The sequence below is a fragment of the Anser anser genome (genome assembly GCF_964211835.1).
Source record: "Anser anser genome assembly, chromosome: 28".
In the NCBI taxonomy this organism is placed as follows: domain Eukaryota; kingdom Metazoa; phylum Chordata; class Aves; order Anseriformes; family Anatidae; genus Anser; species Anser anser.
This window is the reverse complement of record NC_139749.1, coordinates 2,319,503-2,342,296: the sequence shown is the minus strand read 5'-3', so window position 1 is coordinate 2,342,296 and position 22,794 is coordinate 2,319,503. Positions and strand designations below refer to the sequence as shown.

General features: G+C 42.2%; 1 protein-coding gene and 1 long non-coding RNA gene across 3 annotated transcripts; both read left to right on the top strand.

Annotated features, from left to right (window-relative positions):
* The first annotated feature begins 3,584 nt into the window (after positions 1–3,584).
* On the top strand, positions 3,585–7,204 carry LOC310887660. Its single transcript, XR_014575763.1, has 2 exons — positions 3,585–4,148; positions 5,972–7,204. It is a non-coding gene; the product is annotated as an uncharacterized lncRNA (long non-coding RNA).
* Positions 7,205–14,451: 7,247 nt separating this feature from the next.
* LOC310887441 (uncharacterized protein) lies at positions 14,452–16,943 on the top strand. Of its 2 annotated transcripts, none has more exons than XM_083813420.1 (2): positions 14,452–14,609; positions 15,885–16,943. In XM_083813420.1, exon 2 carries the CDS (start codon positions 15,920–15,922, stop codon positions 16,514–16,516), a length of 597 nt encoding a protein of 198 aa, XP_083669546.1. In that variant the 5' UTR covers positions 14,452–14,609; positions 15,885–15,919; the 3' UTR covers positions 16,517–16,943. The 2 variants fall into 2 exon arrangements, with proteins under 2 accessions (XP_083669546.1, XP_083669547.1); XM_083813421.1 differs by having other exon boundaries at positions 14,469–14,609; positions 15,902–16,943.
* Positions 16,944–22,794: the final 5,851 nt, after the last annotated feature.

Below are 22,794 nucleotides of genomic sequence, written 5' to 3'. Positions count from 1 at the left end.
CATCCTAATCCAAAACATAGCACCCTACCAGCTACTATGAGCTACTTAACTCTGTCCTAACTGGAACCAGGACACTAATATATATAAATAAACTCCCAGAGCACATTTCTCTGCACACCTGCCCTACACCGTGTCCCTCCCAGGAGGTGCAGCGCCATGCAGTGGCAGCTTTCTGCCAGCACCCAAAGGTGCAGTGCGAGACCTGGTGGCTCCTCCTGGCGTTGCTTTGTTGCCCTGCACTGATGAGCTGGCTCCCTGGGCAAATCCCAGCAGGAAAACCCCCTCCTAACTCCCCAGCTTCCTCTGCAGCACCCCAAACAGACAGAGCAGGATTTCCCTAGACCCTTTTCTCTAATAAAGTGATAGCTTTGCCCATAAAAATAGAGACCAGCTGTCCTCCAGGATTAGGAGGAGTCCTGCGGGGAGAGAGAATTCATTTTACCTTTAACCATGGGGAATTAAATGAAAAGAGAGGAGGCTGAGGAAATAGCTCCCTCCTGATGAACTCACCTGGGATCAGCCCCTTTCTTATCCCAGTTCTGTGTAAAACCTGGCTCCTTTCCACCCTGGCATGATGCAGGGGCCCCGAGGTCTGCAGCTGTTAGAGGGAGCTTCACAACTGCACATGAGGGTGGCACAGCCCAGGCTGTGGGCAGCTCTCCCACCCGCATTTATGCCACTTGCATGGTTCAAAGGGCTCTGCTGGTCTCAGCTGCTCTTGTTCCCAAAGGATCCAGCTTCCCCTTTGGTTAGCATGAGAAAGATGGGATCGAGCAGCAGAAAAGGTTCCCTTCTAAGAATCCGAGGTTCTGTTTCTGTAGTTTTGCTCTTGACAAAGGGTTGGGCTGATAAGATAAATAAAAAGCTGAGCTCTCCAGGCAGCCACTGCATGATGCCTGGGCTTTTACCAGCTCTCTGCACAAGAATGGTTTTTATGATGTTTTGATGGCCATGGTCAGTAATGCAACTTTGTCTTGGAGCCACCATCTGAAAAGAGTCCAAAGACCCCCCACATGCCTTTGCCCACTTTGCTCACACTCAGACTGCCCCTGCTGTGCCCCAAGCCTGTAAGGCAGCACCGTGCCCTCTGTTCCCCAAGCTGCCCTGGCAGCAGATCCATGCTCCATCACTATTAGTGGGCTGGATCTGCTCATGGAGAGGTCAGAAGCTCTGCAAAGAAATGAGCAGGCAGCCCCAAAGGTGACATGGATCTGGTAATCCCAAAGATGACATGAGGCAGTGCTGCATCCTTGTGGCAGTGAAAGCCAACCACAGGCTGTGTGAGCCAGAGCACAGGCAGCAGCGGGAGGAAAGTGATTATTCCCCTGCAGCCGGCAGTCAGGAGGCTGCATCCAGACCTCCGTGTCTGGCATTGGTGCTCAGCCATGGACAGCTGGGAGCGAGCCTGGTGGCAGCTGCTTGGACTGCTGAGGCACTGGTTGCAAGAGAAAAGGCTGGGAGACCTGGGCAGATTCGCCCTGGAGAAGAAAGCACTGAAGGAACAGCCTATTACTGCTTCTACTCACTGAATGAGTGTTTAGAGCGAGGACAGGCTCTTCTCCGATGTGCAGTGCAACAGGGTGGGCTACAAAGGGCCTTTGTCTGTGTTCAGGTTTTCTTGGCATAGTTTTCCCCATGCAACAGTTCCAGCACAGGACATCCCGTTGAGGCAAGCTCCACAGTGCCGCGTTAGTAAGAGGCGTGAGACATTTAAAGCTGTGTTGCTAACCCCATCCCCAAGGTGTTTTTGTGCAGGCAGCATTATAACTTCTAGAAATTGCACAGCAACCCTGCTTTCCTTTCTTCCTACAAGGAAGACTGGGAGGTGTAAATGAGCTTCCAGTTTGGTCAAGTGGGTGCTCTGCAGGTAAAGTAGCCTAGAAACAATAATTTCCGTTTTTTTGGATACTTTCTCCTTTTTAAAGAAGGGTATGATCAGAAATTGATTCAGATGTCACCAAGAAATCCATAAGAAGCTGAAATTGGCAAAGAACATGAAACACAATTTTTTTTACATAAAACATCATCAGTCTCTAATAACAGAGCTTAGCAGGGCTATTCTCCATCATGAACTACGAATTCTGGGTCTGGCTTTTCAGATAACTTTGTGTGTACTTTTCATTGTCTCTTGTGAAAGAATGGGGAAAATAATCCTGACAATTAAGATTGGTAATGTGAAGTTTCCACACAGCAAGGAATGTCAGAACATTTCAAAAATATTCATTATCAGTTTATACATGCAAAGAGTTTTATCATTATAATATTAATAGTATGTTAGCTGAGAAACACCTCAGGGCTGAGTAATAGCACCTTTCGAATATGCATTTTTTGATTGAAGTGCCTAAGTTGTTCTCACAAACAGGATGTTGTTTCAAGCCTTGATAACTCACAGCATTTTGCATTTTCATTAAACGTTGCAGTTCTGTTTGCATTCAAAAGCAATCATTTCAACATAGGTTAGGAAGGCAGCTTCTGCTAAGCCTGTGCAAGTTGAACATATGACTCTTAACTCTGAGAATCCAACTGAATTCCTGGGAAATTAGTGAGGCCCCACAAAATTCAGAAATACCAAACAGGAACATGGCTGTCCTATATCAGAAAGTTTCTGAGGGCCTATTAGGTATTTCAGCCTGTTGATATAGAGGTTTTCCTTGACCCCAGTTACAGACAGATGTTCCCTCTTTAGGTAAATTTCTGAACACATTAAGCCTCCAGAATGAATCTCTCTTGACTTTCAGTCATCTCTTAAATCTTTATGGACATAGTGATGCCTGTCGATGCACTGATCTGCCAAAGTGAGCATTCCTGGTTGTCTCCTGCTCTCCAATGAATTCAGCCCCAGCAGAGGAAGAAAAATGGAGACAAACCTGGTGATTTATACACCAAATAGGTAGATCAAAGTTTTTAGAAGTGACTTTCAGTGATTTTTGGTACCCAGCCTGAGGCCGTTTTAAGGAACCTCTTTCAAGGCATCTTAAATGAGCAAGGCATGAGATAGTCCTTCATGCAGACACCAAGTTTATCTGCAGAGGTTTGAGAACTTTTGGGTAAATTGACAGCTAAAATCATAGATGCCAACTGTTGCATCACCCTGCCCTAAGTCCTGGCTGTTCATCTGAACCATTCCTGACAAATGTTTGTCTCATCCACTGCTAAAAGTCTCCAATGACAGAGATTCCACAACCTCTCTTACCCATTCCTGCATGTCAGTAACCACATGATAAAATTATTTCCCTGTGTTTAAGTCTCCTTTGACACACTTTTAGCTCATGACTATTATTCTTGTCCTCAGCATGTGTACACCACAGCTAAATCCTTTCACTTTGGCATCTACCTTTTATCTGCAGAAATTCTTACCTTATCTCCCTTCAGTCATCTCTTTTGTAAGCAGACATAATTTGGAGATTATGCTTTTTAACATTCTGATCTCACTTGGTGACTGGTGCCAGATGCTCACCAACTGGTCAGTACCTAGAGCAGGAGAGGGGATCCCCAAGCAGGATGTAATCCTCTGTCAACAAAGCTGTGACAACTCTTTGACATAGGAGAGGAACCAAATAACCAGATTTGTTTCATTGCTGACAAAAAGGGGGGATGTGCAGTCTGCAAAATTCTGTTCTCCACTCCTCTGAGGCACTTACAGGGTGAACACCATGGTACCTCCATCTAAATGCTAGGGTGGATTTAGGAGACTGAATTACAAATCCCATACCTAGAAGCAACTGGGCATATCTTCATATCATGTTGAGTATTTGCAATACATCAGTTACCATCTGCAAACCACTGCTCTCATGGTTACTGTTTAGATCGAAGCTGGAAAAACTGGAGTGAGATGCATTCCCACGCTAACACAGACGGAAGTGGTAGAATCACATCAGCAATGAATTTAGACCATAAAGATATAATACAAGGGAACCCCACAGCATGTAACAGTATGTACTGTCAAGAATTGAATAATGTTGGTAAACAATCTTAAAATAATTATAGTAATTATAAGTGTTACACATGCGGGAAAAATTGTTTGGGAAGTAATTAGGACCTCATGCACAAAGGTTGTCTCATCTTCCTGGAAGTTGAAGAAAGTATATAAAACTCACAGGATTCAGGGCTTCTCTGGCCATTTCTCTTGACTACCTCCTGGACAGCTGGTAAGTCCCATTCGCCTCAATCTAATTATATTGAGCAAGATGTTGCTTTAACGTGAGCTGGGATTTAACAGCAAAGCACTCTGCATTTTCTAAAATTATAAGTGGGATTCTTTATAGAAGAGTCTGCTAGAAATTACCTAGTTGTATTCTTGGACTGTGTTCAGCTGTAAAAATGCATATACGGGGATTGTAATCCTTATTAAAAATGAAATGCAATTTTCTTATTTTCAGATAACTGTATATATCTATACGTTCTCCAATATGAATGGCATTTTAACCTAAATTCAGTTAGAATTTAGGTAATATTGTCCTGGTTTTGGCTAGGAAAATTTTCCTCCTTTTTCATTAAAAAATGTAAAAGATCTGAACTATTCAAGCCAGTGTTGAATAACAATTATGTTTGCATCCAAAGCATGGATAGAACCAAGAGTTCATTTCACTAAAAAATGATGCCTGCTGGTTTTCTCCATCAGTTATCCTCGCAGCTCTGTTCATAGCCAGAGCCTCTCTCCTTGGGCTAAGACACCTTCATCGTAGTGCTAGGAAGGAGAAGGATCTCTGCAAGGACAATTGTTTTCATGCTGAATGATTTCAGGGTTTTTCTGATGAGAGTAGCTGACTCTGGGCATTGAAAGACAAGAAATACTAGACAACATAAGTAAGGGGATTCCCCAAACTTTTTGTCCTAATCAGTGACAGAAACAGACATTTCACATGAGTTACTTAAACACCTACCTCTGAATGAGCTTGATCACACTCTGGAAGTGCCTGTTTCTCTCCAGGACAGAAATGAAGTGACTACTTTATAAGTAATCTTCTATATCATGCAGTTTTTAACTTTGACAGATAAATCCCACAATGTGTTTATATAGTTTCCTGTGAATGGCCTAAAAGAAGGATTCAGGGTCTAGGCAATAAAGTAGGCACCAAAAATCTCCAAGAAGTTCTTGGCTCTACCACCAAGGCTCTCTGCAAACCGCCTGGAAGTACCTGGAGGTGAGATATTCCTAAGAGCTTGGGGCACCGAAGCTGGGTCCTTCCACCTCCCGCACAGCTGTCCCAGCTCGCAGGACTAGGATGATGGCCTTTCCTCCCAGCCCTGCCCTGTGTAGGCTCCTCAGCGTGCGTGAGCCTCTCAGAACAGAGCCTCTCTGTAGCTTTGTGCCGATAACAGCACCCAGCGCAACCTCAGCAGAGGCGCAGGAATCCTATTACAAGTGATTATCCAAACGAGGGCTGGGCGTGCTCTATCACAGACACCAAAATGATCCCAGACAAGGACATTTATCCATTCTCCAGCACAGGGATATCAAGTACCCATTCCCCTATGACCAGTGGCTTCAGGGCACCAGCAGTGGTTCTGCTGAAGCCCCCAGCCACGGCTGCGGTACCTCTCCAATTGTCCTTGGTGGCTGCCCAGTGAGCATGTGTGCCTGGGAGACGGAAAAGAGGTGCTGAGCCCTTTGGAATGGCCTGTGGGCAAGGGCTGGAGGGAACTAACTGGCGTGGAGAATGGTTAGAGCCAGGCTTAGGTGTCCTTTTGGCAGGATGAGAAGGAGTCAGGGTGATGGGGATATGACAAGCAAAGCAAGGGGACAGGAAATGGGACGGGGAGCCTGGACTGACATGGGAGCATCATCTCCTGAAATTAGAATCTCATATCTCCTCTGTGACAGCATCTACATTACCTACACAGCCCCTATAACTAAAATACCTGTGCTGGGCCCTTATCTGCTTGCACTGTTTGTGTCTGTGGGGGAGGGGTAGGGCGTGGGGTGCCAATGTTTCCCAAAACACTGCTGTGCTCTCACTGTGTGCTGCAGGTTTGCCACCATTTCTCCCAGATGTCCTTCGGTGGGGGGTGGCACGCAGGATGCTGCTCCTATCCATGCGACGTGCAGTGCCCACAGCCACTTGCTACCAGCTGCAATGACCCTTGTGTTGTATCCTGCGCTGCCTCCAGAGTCATTATATTCCCCCCTCCCGTCGTCGTGACGTTCCCGGGGCCGATCCTCAGCACCTGCCCACAGGAGACAGTGGTGGGAAGTTCTGCCGTCTCGCAGGGATGTGCACCAGCACCGCTGACGTCTCTGGGGGCAGAAGTCCTGCTCTCCGAGCCGTCAGCAGGGAGATTCATCCCCAGATACCTGCCTCAGTGTGCCCCAAGGTGCTCCTATGTGTTTTCTTCCCACTGGATTCATCCTTGCAATAGGCCCAGCTACAGACGGTACCGAACACCTGATAGTGAGAGGGAAGAACACATTCCAGAAAAGGAGAAATCAGAAACAGAAAATACAAATGCAGCAAATGAAGAAAAAGAGACCTCAGAAGCATAGCACAGCAGCACCAACCCCAACGAGCATGTCCAAGGGCCTTGTGGATTCCTAATGCCTCTCTCAAGAAGATTTACCTGTTTTCTTTAAATTATGCTTTACATTAAGTTCGTGGTTTTTTTCCTCAAGTACATTCTCAGGCCAACAGGCAATTTGGCCAAAAAATGCCCCCAATTCTAATTTGCATTATCATGAAACATACATTATTTCATTCTCAGAAACATTTTACTCTTTTTGCATTGTTTTGCCAGAAAAATGCAGGGAGCAGTTGTTTCAAGATCAACACAAATGTAGTCAGTTAAGACATTATAAACCTTTTCCCTGCTAAAGCTAGTTAGACTGGTCTTTGCACTTAACAGAATTAGTCACTTCACTTTTTCCTTTGATAAATACGTGTACACATATATTATATAAACACATGCCATTTGTTTCTGCCTTTCAACCTCACTGCAGGAAAGCAGTCTAGTGGGAAACAAATCCTGTATTTATATTTTACTTCTATTTAACAACAACAAAAAATTGTTAAATAAAAGTAAATTTTTGTTGCAACCAACAAAAAACCACAATTATTTGGTGATATGTGTCACTGGCATCTAAGAGAAGCTTGAGTGCAGCATGAGAGTGACAGAATCTGCATCTCAAACTGTGTCACTCCATCTGTTATTTATTCCAGAAGCCTTGTCCTGTCCTTTCCCTTCACATTAAAGTTATTCTGCATTATTATTGTTTTCTCATTTTCTCTCTCTTCGTGTCCTGATTTTCACACACATACTGGTGAAATTTAGATGGCAAACATCAAAACCAAGTCTGCCAGTCCTGCTCACCCATGAAGTGAGAAAATAATCAACTCCCTCTGCAGTCCCCAGCTCTGTGCACAAAACACTTTCACTCGACCCTCATCCTGTGTCTTGTGGTTTTGAGACTTCATGGCTTAACCTGCCAGCTGAAAGCAGTAAGAAGATGAAGAGGGATGATACTGAAAATTTTCTATATTTATTTAGGTTCAGGAAAAAAATAATCAGCTCTCCCCAATTCTATGCTTATTTTCTACTTATGATTTCTACACATTTTAAGCGCAAGCATTGCCCATTAGGTCCCAGGAACATGTGGATACAGTTTGACATCTCTGCCCATCCTCACAAGCTACCAGCTCGTTTTAACCCAAGGGAGAGAAAATTCTCAGGCAAACTCGTTTCTAACCCAGGCATAAAGTTGTTTAACCCCAGTGAAATGTGAAAGCTGGCTAAATGCTAATTCCCCATTGCTGGGCCAGTGAGCCGTGAGCAGATGCTGTGAACACCAGGGCGTGCACCTTGCTCTGCAAGCAGCCTGTGCAGTCCCGTCCAGACACAGTTGTTTTTCCAGAGACTTCAAAGGCAAACGGAATTGCAGGAAACTTTATGGCAAGGTGAAAACATGCGAAGCAGCCTGGATCCCTGCCAGTCTCCTGGCTTACCCTGCCCTGTCTCCCTGGGAAGCTGCCAGGCTCTGGGAAGACAGCGTCTGTCTGTCTGTCTGATGCTGCCTCTGGAATTTCATCCTCACTGTGGTCTGCTCACATGGATGTCCACCTAGGAGATGAGCAGCCTATGCATACCCCCTACCCCTCTGTAAATCTGCATTTCCTAAAACGAGCCCCCCACATATATAAGGTAGTTCCCTTGCCTAGAAGACCAGCCCTGCTCACTGCAGACATGCCTATCTGCACCCTTCTAATCAAGAAGAGCTTAAAAATTCACCTCATCGCTTTTATTCATCATTCCTCTGATTTTCTGCATGCCAAGGGAATCCTAAAAGGGCAGAAATTGGAGCGATTTGAAGTTTTCTGTTTATAAGACGGGAACTCTTGCAAATTTACTTGTCTTGCAGATGTTACCATGTGCCCTACTTTATTGATCCGATATGGATCAATTACTGTATCTCAGAAGATGAGCTTGTGAACTGTGTCTCGGTGTCACGCCCTAGATAAGACAGGAGGCAGTACAGAGATATTAAGCTTATGTTGTTTGCATGGCTCACGCAAAAAGTGTTGTGAAAAACTTGGTAATGAGGTTGTCAGTGGGGTGGAGCTCTCAGGAACCTCCAGTCCCAAAGACCCTGTCCTGACTCATTACCTCCACCCCATCCAGTCCAGCGGTTCAAGGAGTTTAAGGATAATCCAGTTGCACAACAGGGCTCGGGAACCCATTTTCACCTGCTGAGCATGACTCAAATTATTATTATTTTTTTTAGAGTACAAAGCCTGAAAACAGCTAACTTTGTTTATTCTTGAGAATGAAGCAGCTTGCACAAGATATTCTGTACTCCGGGATCCTTGCTGAGGATTCTTAGAGAAGAGCCACAGGCCATTCATCCCAGGGAATTCGAGCTTGACCCCTTCTGGAGAAATTTGTGTATAGCATCCACCCCCATGCACCATAATGCTCTGCTGCCTGGAATACAGATGTGTCATTTGGGACCATTCTGCATGAATTGACGCACGTCATGTTCACAGAACCCTCAATGTTCTGTACTTATCATGCCTTGAGACATTTAGGTAAACAGTCTAACAAAAAACTTCTGATAATACTGCATCTTTCTGCCAATTTGACCTTCACTCTTGGTCTTTCCTCCTTTAACTGCCTCTAACCACCTCCTGCAAACACATTTCAATTCTTTCTTTGGCAATGCCAGTTTTAGTGCCTTCCATTCATTTTGCCTTGCATGTAGGAACCCAGCTGTTCCTCTGCCTTTCCCTGCCCTTTCCGTCATTAAGAAGGACACCGCCTTTCATTTTCACTTTAACATCCCACATTGTCTTCTCCCTGTTTCTTGCAAGCCTTAATTCTCTTTACACCTGCATGGCACAGACAATTATCATCTTATGAGATAACTGAAGCCTGAAAGCCACCTAACCTGTCTAAGGGCACTGTATATATAAGGGTGGATCTAGCATTTAGACACACCTAATTATTATTAGCCTTATTACTGATAACCTGTCATTATAATTTCAATACTGCACATTAGCCAAACTTATGACAGAGCCAGACAGGCCAAGGCATGGGACAGACAAGAGAAGGGGCAGAATGCATCTTGCACACAGAGAAGGTGCTGGTGGGAAGGCACTTTTACTGTTTAAATCCCTTTTCAAGTTGTGACTTGAACTACAAGGAGAGCACTGAATCACAGCCTGGCTGAGGTGGGAAGGGACCTCTGGGTCCATCTGGTCCAACCGCTGCTCAGGCAGGGCCACCCAGAGCAAGGTGCTCAGGACCATGTGCAGAAGCTTTTGAAGATCCCCAAGGAGGAGACTCCACAGCTTCTCTGGGCACTGGCCTTTATGGCAGCTTTTTATTCATGTTTTAGCCTTATTAACTTGAGTTGGAAGGGCAAATGCAATGCAGATTCTTACTGCAGAAGAGAACTTGGCACTGTAATTCAGATGTTTCCTCTGGAAGGTATAGCTCTAATATGTCTTTTTATTTATTTGGTGACAAGAGCCTCCTCTGTCTCTAAATTTAATGTGTTTAACAGCACTCTGTGACATCAGAAGTGCTCTTTCAGAGCAATAGGCTTGAAGGAACCAAAAGTCAGCTGCCAGATTTTCTTTCTGAGATTAGAATGTTTAATTAGCTAATGAACTAGAATGAAGATTTAATTAATAGCTTTAGAATTAATAGATTTTTAAATTGGATGCTAGCACCACACCTCTGTGAGCCATAGGAAAATGCAGGGATAAGGATTCCCTCTGACAGTATCAGTGCATAACATGAACACCAAGAAAAATATTTAAAAAGAAATACTAAAAATGGATTATTGACAAGGGCCGAAGTCCTGAGGCTCTACACTCCAAAAGCTGGACCCCCTATCATCAGAACAGGTCTGTATACAACTCTACCATACTTGTATTCTAAGAAGACTCAGCTAACCTCTGGCACTTTTCATGGTCTTCACCAAGAGACAAAATTGCTGTTCTGGGCTGTATTTGTCTGAACAGGCAGTGACACTACATCCTTCCTCCTCCACAAACCTCTGGGTTCTTACTGAGGTCCCTCACCCCTTTGCTGCAGCCCTGGTACAGAGAAGACACGAATCTCTTCTTCCTCAGAGCCCAGGTCTTATGGGGTGGGACGGGGTGGGGCTACATTGTGGAGAAGCCTCATCCATTCCACTCTGCCAACTCTTCCCGTGTGTGGGGATTCAGATGGCCCAACATCCTCCCAAAAAGCACAGCCTCATCACTGCCCAAATGAGGTGGCTTTGACCTGAGGAACGTGTCTGGGTGATAGGTATGCCGTGTGCGGCTCAAGAGGTGCACGTTGTCTAGCTTTGATATGAAGCTAAATTATATATGGACATGCAAGCTGCAGTTACACCTTGGGCTGCAATTTAGCATGCCCTCAGGTTTTATCGAGGAGAGCAGTATTCACCTATTAAAGAAATTCAGTTCTGTTTTGTTTTTAAGATGAAAGATGCTCAGTGATATTACAGTAGTGTAATTATTGCAGAGCACCAAGCATCTCATTTAGTGGTGGGAAAGAATTCGTCAGCTTCAGAATTATTTGTGTGTATAACTATTTAATCACCGCGTTTTGTTGTACTGTAGCTAGAAAACCTTTCTGTAAGAGAGGAAATCCACATAATAAGAAAGCTGTATTTTGTCATTAAGTACTTAAAGATGAGACTCAGTATCCAGGGTGTAAGTGGGACATGAGCAGGCTGGAGTTGCTGACTAAGAATTCCCCTTGGAAGCAGGGTGAATTATGCTGAAAGGGATTAAGTGACAAATGTGGAAAAGGCAAAAAATAGAAGAAAGACATTTTAATGTCAACAAAAAATGGAACACAGTGGTGACTGAATAAAGGATCTCCATGTAGGTGGAGTTTCTGAACTTCCAGTGGTCTCAAAGACTGACACTGCAAATAGACAGCAGAAATTTTATGTTCACTTAGAAACATAGAATTATTTAGAAAAGATTTGGAAAAGACCTTTAAGAACACCAAGTCCAACTGTCTACCTGACCTACCAACTCCCATCACTGAAGCATGTCTTTCAGTGCCACTTAAGTGTTTATGGAAAGGTCTCCAGGCTCCACTGAGTGTGTCTGCGGCCTACAAGAGAAGCTTAAATACATATTTTTGGATACCTAAGTGTAGAGATATCCATCTGGAAGTAAGTCTCAACCCAATGTCCTCCTTTCTCCTATGGAAACCACAGAGTTTCACAACCGAGTCCAGCTTTCAGACACAATGATTTGTGTTGCTCTACTGAAAGACTGACAGGACAAGCAACCAGGGCTTTTAGGTTAGTAGAAATTGTTCCTAGAGAAGACGGTTATAAACATAACATAAAACCTGAAAAAAGGAAGGCAGATATGGATCTGATTTTAAGAAGTAATAAAGTTCCTTTGTTTTGGAGTGCTGATGGAAGCATCAGTTTGTTTTCTGGAAAAATATGAATTCTATCATCAATCTAGACTTTTTTTCTTTTATTTTTCTGTTGTCTTGTGCTGTCCTTGGCCCAGAGTCACAAAGTTTCCCATACTTACAGCACAGTTTGGTTAAGTCACCTCGAACAGTTGCAAACACAGGAAGAGGAGCTGGCTGCCAGCACAAAAAAGTCTTTTCAATTTGTTTTCTTTTTCCAATAGAGGTGAACAGAGGAAATCAAGTAAGTGTTAAGCACAATTTACAATGAACGTAAAGGTACAAAACTGAGATACTGCTACAGTCTAAGCAATATAATAGCACTGAATATATAGATAATGAAAGATCAGGCAGTGGTGATCCAGTCCTTTGGTTCCCAAATCCATCTTCAGCTTTGCAATTAGGCAGTGAAAAAGCACTCAGTAATATTAACCCTCCAGTTTGAGTTTGTTTTGGAAATAGGTTTCCAGGTGACAGCTCTTAAACCACACTGGAAACCTGTACCAAAATGTGGATATCAGGGTCCAAAGCAGAGCTGTAGACTAAAATCTGCACCCTTCCACCATGATTCTCATCCTTTGGCTTTTTTGTTTTCCTGCATAATGGTGTTTGCTGTTTTCTTGCAACCACTATATTCCACATCTGCCTGGAATTGCTATGATATGATAAAATCTGCAGAAAAAATAAAGGCTAAGGATAATGTTTTGTTACAATCTGCAATAATAACATAGGCAATTTCCTTTCAGACAAATGAACCTTCAGACCAATTTAGAAAATTATAGCATGGCACAGGTGAGAGCAATAGCAATTATGCCGGCTTTGTCTTTAAGATTTAATCTTAGTATGTAAAGCAGCTGTGTAAGCATCAGAGAGCAATATGGGGATTTCTAAAACCAGAAAGTCAGTAATGCACAACAACATCATCATCTTCATCTTCCCAGAAAAAATGAGAAATCTTTTAGGTAGTTCTTGAGCACTACCTTACATTGTAGTGACTTTAAATCTAAAGCTGTGAACCCTATGTCTGGGGTTCCTCAGCTAGACCTCAGATTTACGTTTTTTGCCTAGTTTGCAGCTTCTGTATGTGAAGCAAGAAATTCTTTAGAGTAAAATACAAGATCCCTGATGTTTTTTCTTTATATTTCAAGAAGCATTTAGCTTTCACCTGTTGAGGGAAGATGCCCATTTCTTTACTTTTAAAATAATTCTTTGGTGGAAGATAACTAACTTTCAGGTGATGTGAAAAAGCATGTTGGAATATTGCCAATTACCCTTGCATTCTATTTATTTATTTATTTATTTTCAAGTGTATCAATAAAATGTGAAGGTTGACTGCAGTTTGGGCTTGAAAGATCTTACTCTTATGGTTTTCTACCTTATATAAACCATCAATTCACTTTTTTTAAAGCTGCCAGGGAAAAGCCTCAGATACCACCACATGGACTGTCAAGCCAGTGTGGTGTTCTGCAGGTAGCATTGTAGGTAGTTAAGAAGCTGTAAGATCAGCAAGTTGTGCATGCATTAGAAAAAACTCAAAATGTTTGAGTCTTTATATACTTTTCTAAAATATTTAGTTTAGTAACTCCTTTAATTGCTTCAGCTGTCAGTCACTGTAATTGTTAGTTACTTCTCATTCCCACAAATTATATGACTCATTATTCTATGCAGCTTGCTGTCATATCTCTATTGGCTGCTTACATTCCTCTGGTTATTACACTGATTTGATGGTCGTGAAACACAAATAAAGTCATCTGTTATGTTTTTTTTTTTTTTTTTTTTTTTTTTGTCAGTTTCAGTTTTAATAATTTGCCACAAGAAGATAGCTAGGAGGTTTATGATGTAAATGTGATTAGGTGAATCACAGCATCATTTGACAGGCCTTGTGAATTTATTCTGCTTGAGGTTATGGACCTGTACTTCACATAATGTTTTCTCTGAGACCTCTAATCCCACACATTACATGTATTCTCTCTTCACACCGGCATTCGACATGAATGTTGGAGAAGGAAAAATCAATCTCTTAATAGCTATTTGTATTTTTTTATGTTTATTTTGAAAGCATCTTAGAAAAGGATGAATTCTTGAGAACGTGAACTGATGATAGATTGTAAAAAGCTTGGCCTAGTGCATCTCTTCAGTTAAATTTCTAATTGAATTTTGTGCTCACATGCAGGAGAGCATCTTTTCAAAGGACGGTACCAAGTTATAAACTCTAGTCCCAAAGCCCCTGGACTAGTGTACACAGTGGCTGTGGACATTAATGGCTAATTAATAAAAAAATATTTAATGTGAAAACATTTCCTTTCTTTAAAAAGGAAAATTCCACTAGGCCAATTGTTTTTATTATATGAGATGTCAAATGATAGATTGGAATCCTGCTTTCTTTATTCTTCTGAGCTATCTTCACAATCACAAGTGTTTAAAAGAAATCCACTCATTTTACCATGAGATTTTTCAGCAAAAAGACAAGAGGGGAGGGGGAAGGAGGGGAACGCACGTACCATGATGTGTGGGACTGGAAATTATCTACTAATCACAGGCTGTTATCAAAGCAGTTGCAACAAAGCATGGTATCACTGGGGAAAACATTCCGTTTCACAAGATGTAGAGCATGATTACATAAAGGTGTCTCCCAATTTCTCTTCTCTATGACAGTGTATAAAAGTGCTCATAACTCAGGTGTCTCTAGCTGCCTCTGCTGACTTATTCCTCTTGGTGACTGGGTAAGTCCAATATAACTGTATCTGTTTGTAATTATAGACATGGTTTTATAGGTAGTATTATTATGAGGTTATTTGTCCTACCCCATTTTAGGGTAGGAACTTATTCTCTAATAACATCTTACTTTGAAATTGTCATGTACAAATAGGGTGGATATAGGCATCACCATGAGCGTGTGGAAAAATGAATGGCAGTTTCAAAAATGTGCATGATAGCAGCTCCTAGGAATTGAGCAGTTGTACCCATTTAGAAGAAATGAAAGATGCTCTTACTTCCTCTGTTGCTCTTTCCGAGTTCACATACAGAAAATGAAACCAAAAAAGTTGTAGGAGAATGATGTAAAACCTTTAGTGAGAGGCAAGGTTTTCATATGTCATATGAGAACAGGATACTGGGACAGGTATTAAGCAGAATATTGTTGTTTCCAAGAACTTGGCAATAGAATTAAATAGAGGATTCCCAACTCTCATGGGACCTGACTGATATTGCTACTTTGAAACTGAGCAAACTCATCCCACATAAGCAACTATTTTTTTCTTCATTAACATTTCCTTTGCTACTTTGTATTGCAATAATTTTCTAAAATTATTTCTGCATCTAGACTACCAGGGTCTGTAGTTTTGACCCTTCACGTGCTTTGGCTGTTAAGAAAAACTTTGTTATGTTTTTCAAACAACGAATGGAACCAAATGTCTGCTTCCAGGTCTTGCTTTCTGGAAGGGATTTGCTTTGTAGTGTTGGCAAGCCCATTGAGAAATTTATTATTTATTTATTTTTTTGCCAGTGCTTTAGTAATGACCAGAAGAAAAATCTGAAATAGAAATAAATTCTGTCATTAACAAGAGCTTGGTGCACTTGAGTTCGTATTCCAGCTCCTCCACTGGTGTCCTATTTCTCTCTGTCCTGTAGTACAAATACAGTGTGACTTTGTGTCTCATGGAACTTATTCTAACAACAGTACCATGTGCAAGAGAGAGTGGTATTTGTTATGATGGTGGAAGGCATGGTGAAAAAAAAGAGCTACATATAGATTTTGAATTAAGAAAAAGTAAACAAAAGGGTAAGATTTAAAGTGGAATGGTGTGTGCCTTAGAAATGGTGATTTTTTTTTTTTAATTATTAGTTTTTAATCACTAAATCTTAAGTTCAATGTAGACTACTTGGAGGTGTATATTTGCACCTGTTAAGATGACTGCCATTCAATACATCTACACAAACCAAATTACTCTAATACTGTTTGTTCATTCACTCCTCTGGCCTTAACTCTACTGGGCCAGTTCTCTCTACCTTTCAGGTTGACTTGCCTTCTGGAATGATGTCTACCTATGGACAGATGCTTAGCTCCCGCTGCGCTTCACCGTGTGAAGTGACGTGCCCGCAACCATATGTCAACTGTTATAATGAACCATGCATCAGTTCATGTGGCGATTCAAGAGCAATTGTGTACGCACCACCTGTTGTTGTGACTTTCCCAGGACCCATTATCAGCTCATGTCCTCAGGAAAGCTTTGTGGGAACTGCCATGCCTGAAATTGAGGGTCAGATGGGCTCCGGAGGAATGGGAATGGGCTCCGGAGGCGGAGGAATGGGAATGGGCTCTGGAGGTGGAGGAATGGGCTCCGGAGGTGGAGGAATGGGAATGGGCTCTGGAGGTGGAGGAATGGGCTCTGGCGGCTCCTGTGGTGGAGGCAGCTCCTATGGGATGGGCTCCCATGGCTCCTATGGCTCTGGGGGCTCTTATGGTGGCATGGGAGGTAGCTCGTATGGTGGGGAGGGCTCTTGTGGTGGTGGAATCTCTCGTTTGGGAAGCTTTTACCGAAACTCGTTTTTTTCAGGATATGGTAGAAATTATTTTCCCTTTTCTAGAGGGTACTATAGGTATCGCTATGGAAACTGTGGGCCATTTTAAGTCTTTAAGAAAAAGTCATGACTGAAGAAATGATAAGATACAAACTAATGATTGATATATAGGCCTGGAAATTAGACATGCCAAGCAGCCTCTGCTCCAGCTGGTGTCAGTAGGAGTTGGGGTTACTTGGGATCTCTCTGTGCTATGTTTTATCTAAGGCTTACAATCCCAATGTTGCGTCACTTTGTCATTTGCTCATGTTATGTTTTGATCTTTTGATCTTTCTGAAACTGAAGAAAGTAAAACAAATAATGGGACTTAACTGTGAAAGTTTCCAACTGAAAGAAGAATATCTTGTGAGCCCTGTGCTACTCTGACTGATGGTAGTCCTTGTTGAAATGGAAATTACATTCTTTGTCTCTGTGTTGCCTCATTCTACAAGAATGTATTCCACTTCTTGTTTGTATTAAAACCCTGTTGCATCATAGCACGGTCTTCTGGCATTCATTTTGCTGCAGTTTCTTCATTACAAACCAGTGTGAAAGAAGTTAACCTTGTGCATTGATTCTGATGCTTCAAAGACCATCATCAGGGAAGAATTAATTACTTTCTATGGACGATATCACTTGTCAGGAATTCATTAGAGTAACTTTCCCCTTTCTGATATATACATCAAAATATACATACTAATAAATAGAACAGAATCATAATTTAGATGGGAAGGTCCTCTGGAGATGGTCTAGTACAACTACTACTCAAAGCCAAGATAACTTTGAAGCGAGGTCAGCTACTCAGGATCATTACCAGCACTACCTTGAATATCCCTGATGAAATCGTTTAGACTTCCTGCAAGGGTCTGAATGACTGCATGTGTCCTGACTCCATCAGAAGGTAAGGTTGTGCTCTGATTTATCTAGTCTAAATGGTGAAATAGCTTATCCAATTATGTGTTAGCTAAGTCCTGGGTATTGCAGGCAGGGCCAAAATGAATGGGAAGAAGTTAGTCATATGCAACAGAGAATCAGACTGAAGTTCTTGCACCCTGTATCATGCCTTGAAGTAAGCTAAGAAACTCACCTTGATGGCTATATCAATCTTTTGGAGCTGTTTTGATTGTGCTGCTGTTCACAACAAGAAAGAGCTCATGCGTAGGCTGAGCAAGGGCTGCTGTGCCAAGCACAACATTCACTTCCTTCCTCTGATTGTCTTAATCATTGTGGTTTGTTAATTTAATTGGAGCATTTATTCAGGAAATGATCTGATCTTTTAGGAACATCACTGTGAGATCCCTCAGGCAACTGCTACATGGATGCCCTCATGCTCCCTCAGAATTAAGGATCATGAAGCATCTCATGAACACTTGCTGACAGAACTGGCTAGGAAGAAGTTTCTCCCACCACAACTTCACATCTGAATTTTAAATAAATAAATAATTCATAATCTCTTACATAGACCTCCTAGAAGCCTTCTGATGAAAATGGAATTTCAGTCCAAAGATTTAGGAGAAACATCCAGATAGCTATACTCATTTTGTGGTACTTATGCGTGCAGTGCTGTACTGTAGTGTTAACAGAATATTGCCAGAATTATGTCTCCCAGCATTAGCTTATGGAAAGTCTATCACACAAAATAATGATGTTCTTCTAGTCAGACCATAATCCATAGACTTAAGTAATAATACGTAATATGATAGTTAAGAAACTTTTGTTTGGATATAAATCCTTTGTCTTAGTGCAGAAGTGGTGTTCTCAGCTACAGACTGAGGGCACGCACAGAGGTGTACATGTGCATGCATGGGGGTCCCAAAGTACCAAAGGAGTTACTGAACTGCTGTGTCTGCAATTTTAAGCTCAGGAACAGCCAACCTTGCTCTAGTGTACTGCAGATAAGACAGAGGCAGCAATGCCACATCAATTTTCGCTCTTGTTACTTGGTGTTTCATTCCTCAACCTATTGAGTAAGAAGAGTATGAGGGGTGTAACTCTCCTTTGTAAATTGTGAGGCATAACCTCTTAAGTCACGTGTATGACAGTTTATATAGATGTTCATGGCTCATCCTCAAGATTACGAGCTCTGATCTTCTTAGTAATATGCAGGTAAGAGTGCATGAAGCTCAGTGTAGGTACAGTCCCATTCATCTTCTGCAAACCACATTATCCAAAAATCTCAAATTCAAATGAGTACACATAAGTGACTCCTTCCAGGCTGTCACTAAAGAGTGTAGAAATACTTTTCTACATGAAAAGAACAGTGAGATTGGTGCTTTCATGCAGCCATGTATCAGGCTATTGAATTCGACTCCCCTTTGTGTATGTGGAGCTCCACCTGCTATTTTGACTCCTGCTGAGTTCAATTCCACTAAGCCTAGTTTATTAAGCACAGTAGAGGAAAAGAAAAACAGAAAGCCAGTGATATAATTCAACAAGACTTTTAATATGACATGAAATAAGTGCTACAGAACAGAAGAGTGCAGTTCATTAATGGTCTATTCCACAGTCCAAAGGCAGCCAGAAGGTCGGCATTGATAGTAACAGGCACTGCATTTTACAGGGTAAAGCTGAAATCCTGACAGCCAAGTCCCACTTTCAAATACCGAAACATTTCCACTGCACCAGAAAGGACATAGTACAAGGCCAATAACAATTTAAGGAGAGAAGGCATTATATGAAACTATTATTGACAGAAGGTGAGGCATGACACGGAAAAAAAAGAGGTGTGGGCCCAGTTGAGCAAGGGTGGCTCCTGCTGATGCAAAGGGTTTTTGCCATCTCAAAGCCAGGCCCAGCTGCAGACTCAGACCTCGTGTTCTCATCTCCGAAGTCGATGCGTGGTCTGCAGGTGTTCAGGCTGCCTTAGAAGGAGCTGCAGTTTCCAAGTCGGGATCCACGGCGGCTTCTGTAGGTCTGCCTGCTGTAACAGCTCCCTACACCCGAGGCGCCTCCAAGCCCAAAGGAGCCCTCATTTCCAAAGGAGCCTCCTCCCATCCCTGACAAGCCCCCACACCCAACAGAGCCTCCCATCCCTGAAAAGCCCCCAAACCCAGCAGAGCCTCCCATCCCCGACATGCCTCCAAACCCGACAGAACCCCGAGCTCCAATGTAGCTTCCCATCCCTGATATGCCTCCAGCTCCAAAGGAGACCCCCCTCCCAGACATGCCTCCAGAGCCAATGGCACCCCCCATCCCATTAGGTTCATCAGAGCCATATTGGGTCAAAGCAGCATAAGGCTGGGGAATCGAAGTTCCCACAATGCTCTCCTGGGAGCAGCTGGTGAGAGTTGGTCCTGGGAAGGTGAGGACGACTGGTGGGGCGTACACCACAGCTCTTGAGTCGCCACAGGATGCAACACAGGGCTCAAGGCTTCTGCTGCAGGCATAGGGCTGTGTGCACGCCACCTCACAGGCAGGCACGCACTCGGAGTTGATGCTGTTCATCATTTTTCTTGAGGAGTGGAGGTGAAGCTAGAAAAGATAATATGCAGTCAGGAAGCCATCACACTCGGGTGCAAACAGGTTTCCAGTGTAAGTCAAGTACACCTTATCCTTCTGCTGCAGCTGCTCATCAAATCCTAGTTCAAGCCTTCCTTCGAATCTCCATTTCTCTGCAAAATTTTCTACCTGATTGACCCCTTTTTAAGGCTTCTCACTTCTTCTTTTGTGTACCATCCACATCTTTCATTCTTCAGAATCTCTCAGAAAATATTGCTTTATGAGACTAAGTTATCTGATTCTTATATAATTACTTGCTTAGAAAAGTCCCAGTCATTCTCTTTTCAAAGTAAACCCACAGAAAGGTTTCCTTATAACTAAGAAAATCTATGGAAGAAAGGAACAGACTCTTCCCTACTCTGTTTTTTTTTCCTTTACCCTATCTTTTCTAAAGACTTTGCCTGTTCTACTCTTCTCTTTACTTCAGCTTTTCTAAAATTACTAGCGTTTTGCAAGATAAAAATATATATACATATAAATTTCAAGTAATCTACAGCTACAAAGACATGCATCGAAGTTAGACTTACCCTGTTGTCTGGGAGGAATAAGTCAGTGGAGCTCGAAGGATAGAAGACTTCTTAGCTCCATACCCTTTTATACACATTCTTAGACAATAGGAAGGACATGAAGTCATTCATTGTTCATCACATTCTTGTCACTTACAAAGAAAAAGTTATTCTTCTAATCCTTGTAATTGTTTTCCTTTCAATTCATAATTAGTGATCCATTTCCAGCCCTACTTTGAGTGACATCTATCCAACACCCAACAGTTTCCTTTTGTCCAAACTTCATGAAAAAAATCCCTTTGGCATGATTCTGGTTCCAGCTGAAGCAGGAGTTGATCTCTCTGTGTACTTCCTTTAATGGCTTTCAGGAAGGTAGCTTACTAATGTGTCAGTCCCACAATATATTTGCAAGCCTTAGGTTTAGGTATAATACCTCCCAAATTGAATCATCTCCCTTTGATGGGGGAGTCAGCAATCTTTGCATCCCCACCTGTATCTATTGACTTGAATGGATGATCCAGCAACATGGCAGAATCAGGCCCCTTGAATTATTCTTGAGCACTGGCCAGGACAAGGCCCTGAAAAAGTCTTTCAAAAAGCAGGTAAACAGGATTGAAGTGGCACATGATGACTCCAATGACTCCTTTAAACTCTGAGCCCTCTGAGTAATTTCACCCAAGTACGAATCAAAATTCACTTTGGGATGTAATGCACAGTGCATTGTGATGGGGATGGCTGTGAGGCCACTGCAAGAGCATGCCCGGATCAATAAATATTTTTGCTCCAAGGTGGACCTCAAGCTTTGAAATGAGGTAACTTTTAAATTATCTCATTTTGCTTAGCACTGGGATCAGGCTGTTCTTGAAAGTTGACTTGCAGGGTTGATCTTTCTGGGGACTCATTCTTGGTGAATAGTCAACAAAAACTAGTAAGCAGGATTCAGTAAGTTTCCACTGTAATTCTAGTGTTGGCAGCAGTACAATATTGTGTAGGAATTTGGCTGTACAATTACAGCACAACAGAAAGCCCAACTTTATTATATGAGAATCATGTTGTGTAGATTTCTGGATGAATTACTAAATGGAAGCTATGTAAATAATTGCAGACATTAGAGGAGTCACCTAGCAAAGGAAACTCATCATTTTATAATTTTTAAAGATTTTATGTGGTGCTTCACATTGTTATTGTCACCTGCAGAAAGGTACAAAAGCATGAACAGTTTAAGAATCTCCTACAAAGTTTCAGGGATGGCAAAAACCCTTTGTGTCAGTGGAAACCACCCCTGCTCCATACCTCTGAAAACGGGGCCCACACCTCTTTTTGGCTTGACTTAATTAATGACAGCTTCTGTTAATCACCTTATGATTATAGATCCCTATTTTCATTGTGCCAATGTTAAAAAAAAAATGTTGAAAGGCCTGACACAGCTATTGCAGCTATTGTCAATAAAACTGTGACAGCAGAAGAATAACTGTTGGAAAATGACTTCTTCATAGTCAGTGAATGTTGTGCCCTCCCTGGAAGCAAGGATGGATCTGCTTCATGTTGTGTTGCCATCTCATTCTTCAGTGTGTCCTATTTATCCTTTGTACTACAATTCTCTCACTTCATCAAATTGTGTTCAGCTTTTCTTTCTCTCCAAGACTGTTTTGGTCCTATCTTTTCCACTAGCTCATTCTACTTCCTAGAGCTTTTTACATAGCCTGTGAGTGACAATTATATGTTTTTATGGTAATATGATAGTAATTGCCTAAGTAATAAAGGTGTTGTAAAAATGGATAATTGAATGACGCACTCAAAATTAAATATGCAGAGCTGTTTGGTATTGCATCTCCATAGGGCACAGAGGTTTCTGAAGCTGACGACTCAGTACTTTGTGCTGGTGTATGAACAACAGAAGTCTCTTCTCACAGACAACCATCAGGTAAATCGTTTTCCATCAGTGCAACTATTTAATTTCATGTCAAGTAAGGGATGAGATCTAAACATGCCACACATACAAGCACTTTTCAGAACTGGTCGGACTGTTTAATCTTACTTCTCCCTTACTGACAGGGACAAGTGCAGAAAAAGAAAGTGTAAGGGATGAGGCAGTCAGCTAAGCCTGGAGATTCATGTTTCTTTACTTTTACACTCTGTGGGGTAGCACAGCTTTTCTCTTCTAAATAAGTCCGTTTGATCACTCATTTCACCACTGTATTCCATTTAAAATCAGTTTATGGGAATTACCACGATTCCTTGGGGATGTATGAGGTCCAGTTGATTTAAACACATTACTGAGTGCCTAAAGAATGCAAACCAATACAAAAAGACATTTTATTTGGATTTTTTTTTTCCAGAATTT

What these genes read in the sequence shown, in the direction of transcription:
- LOC310887441 (XM_083813420.1), top strand. Translation starts at nt 15,920, where the DNA reads ATGATGTCTACCTATGGACAGATGCTTAGCTCCCGCTGCGCTTCACCG.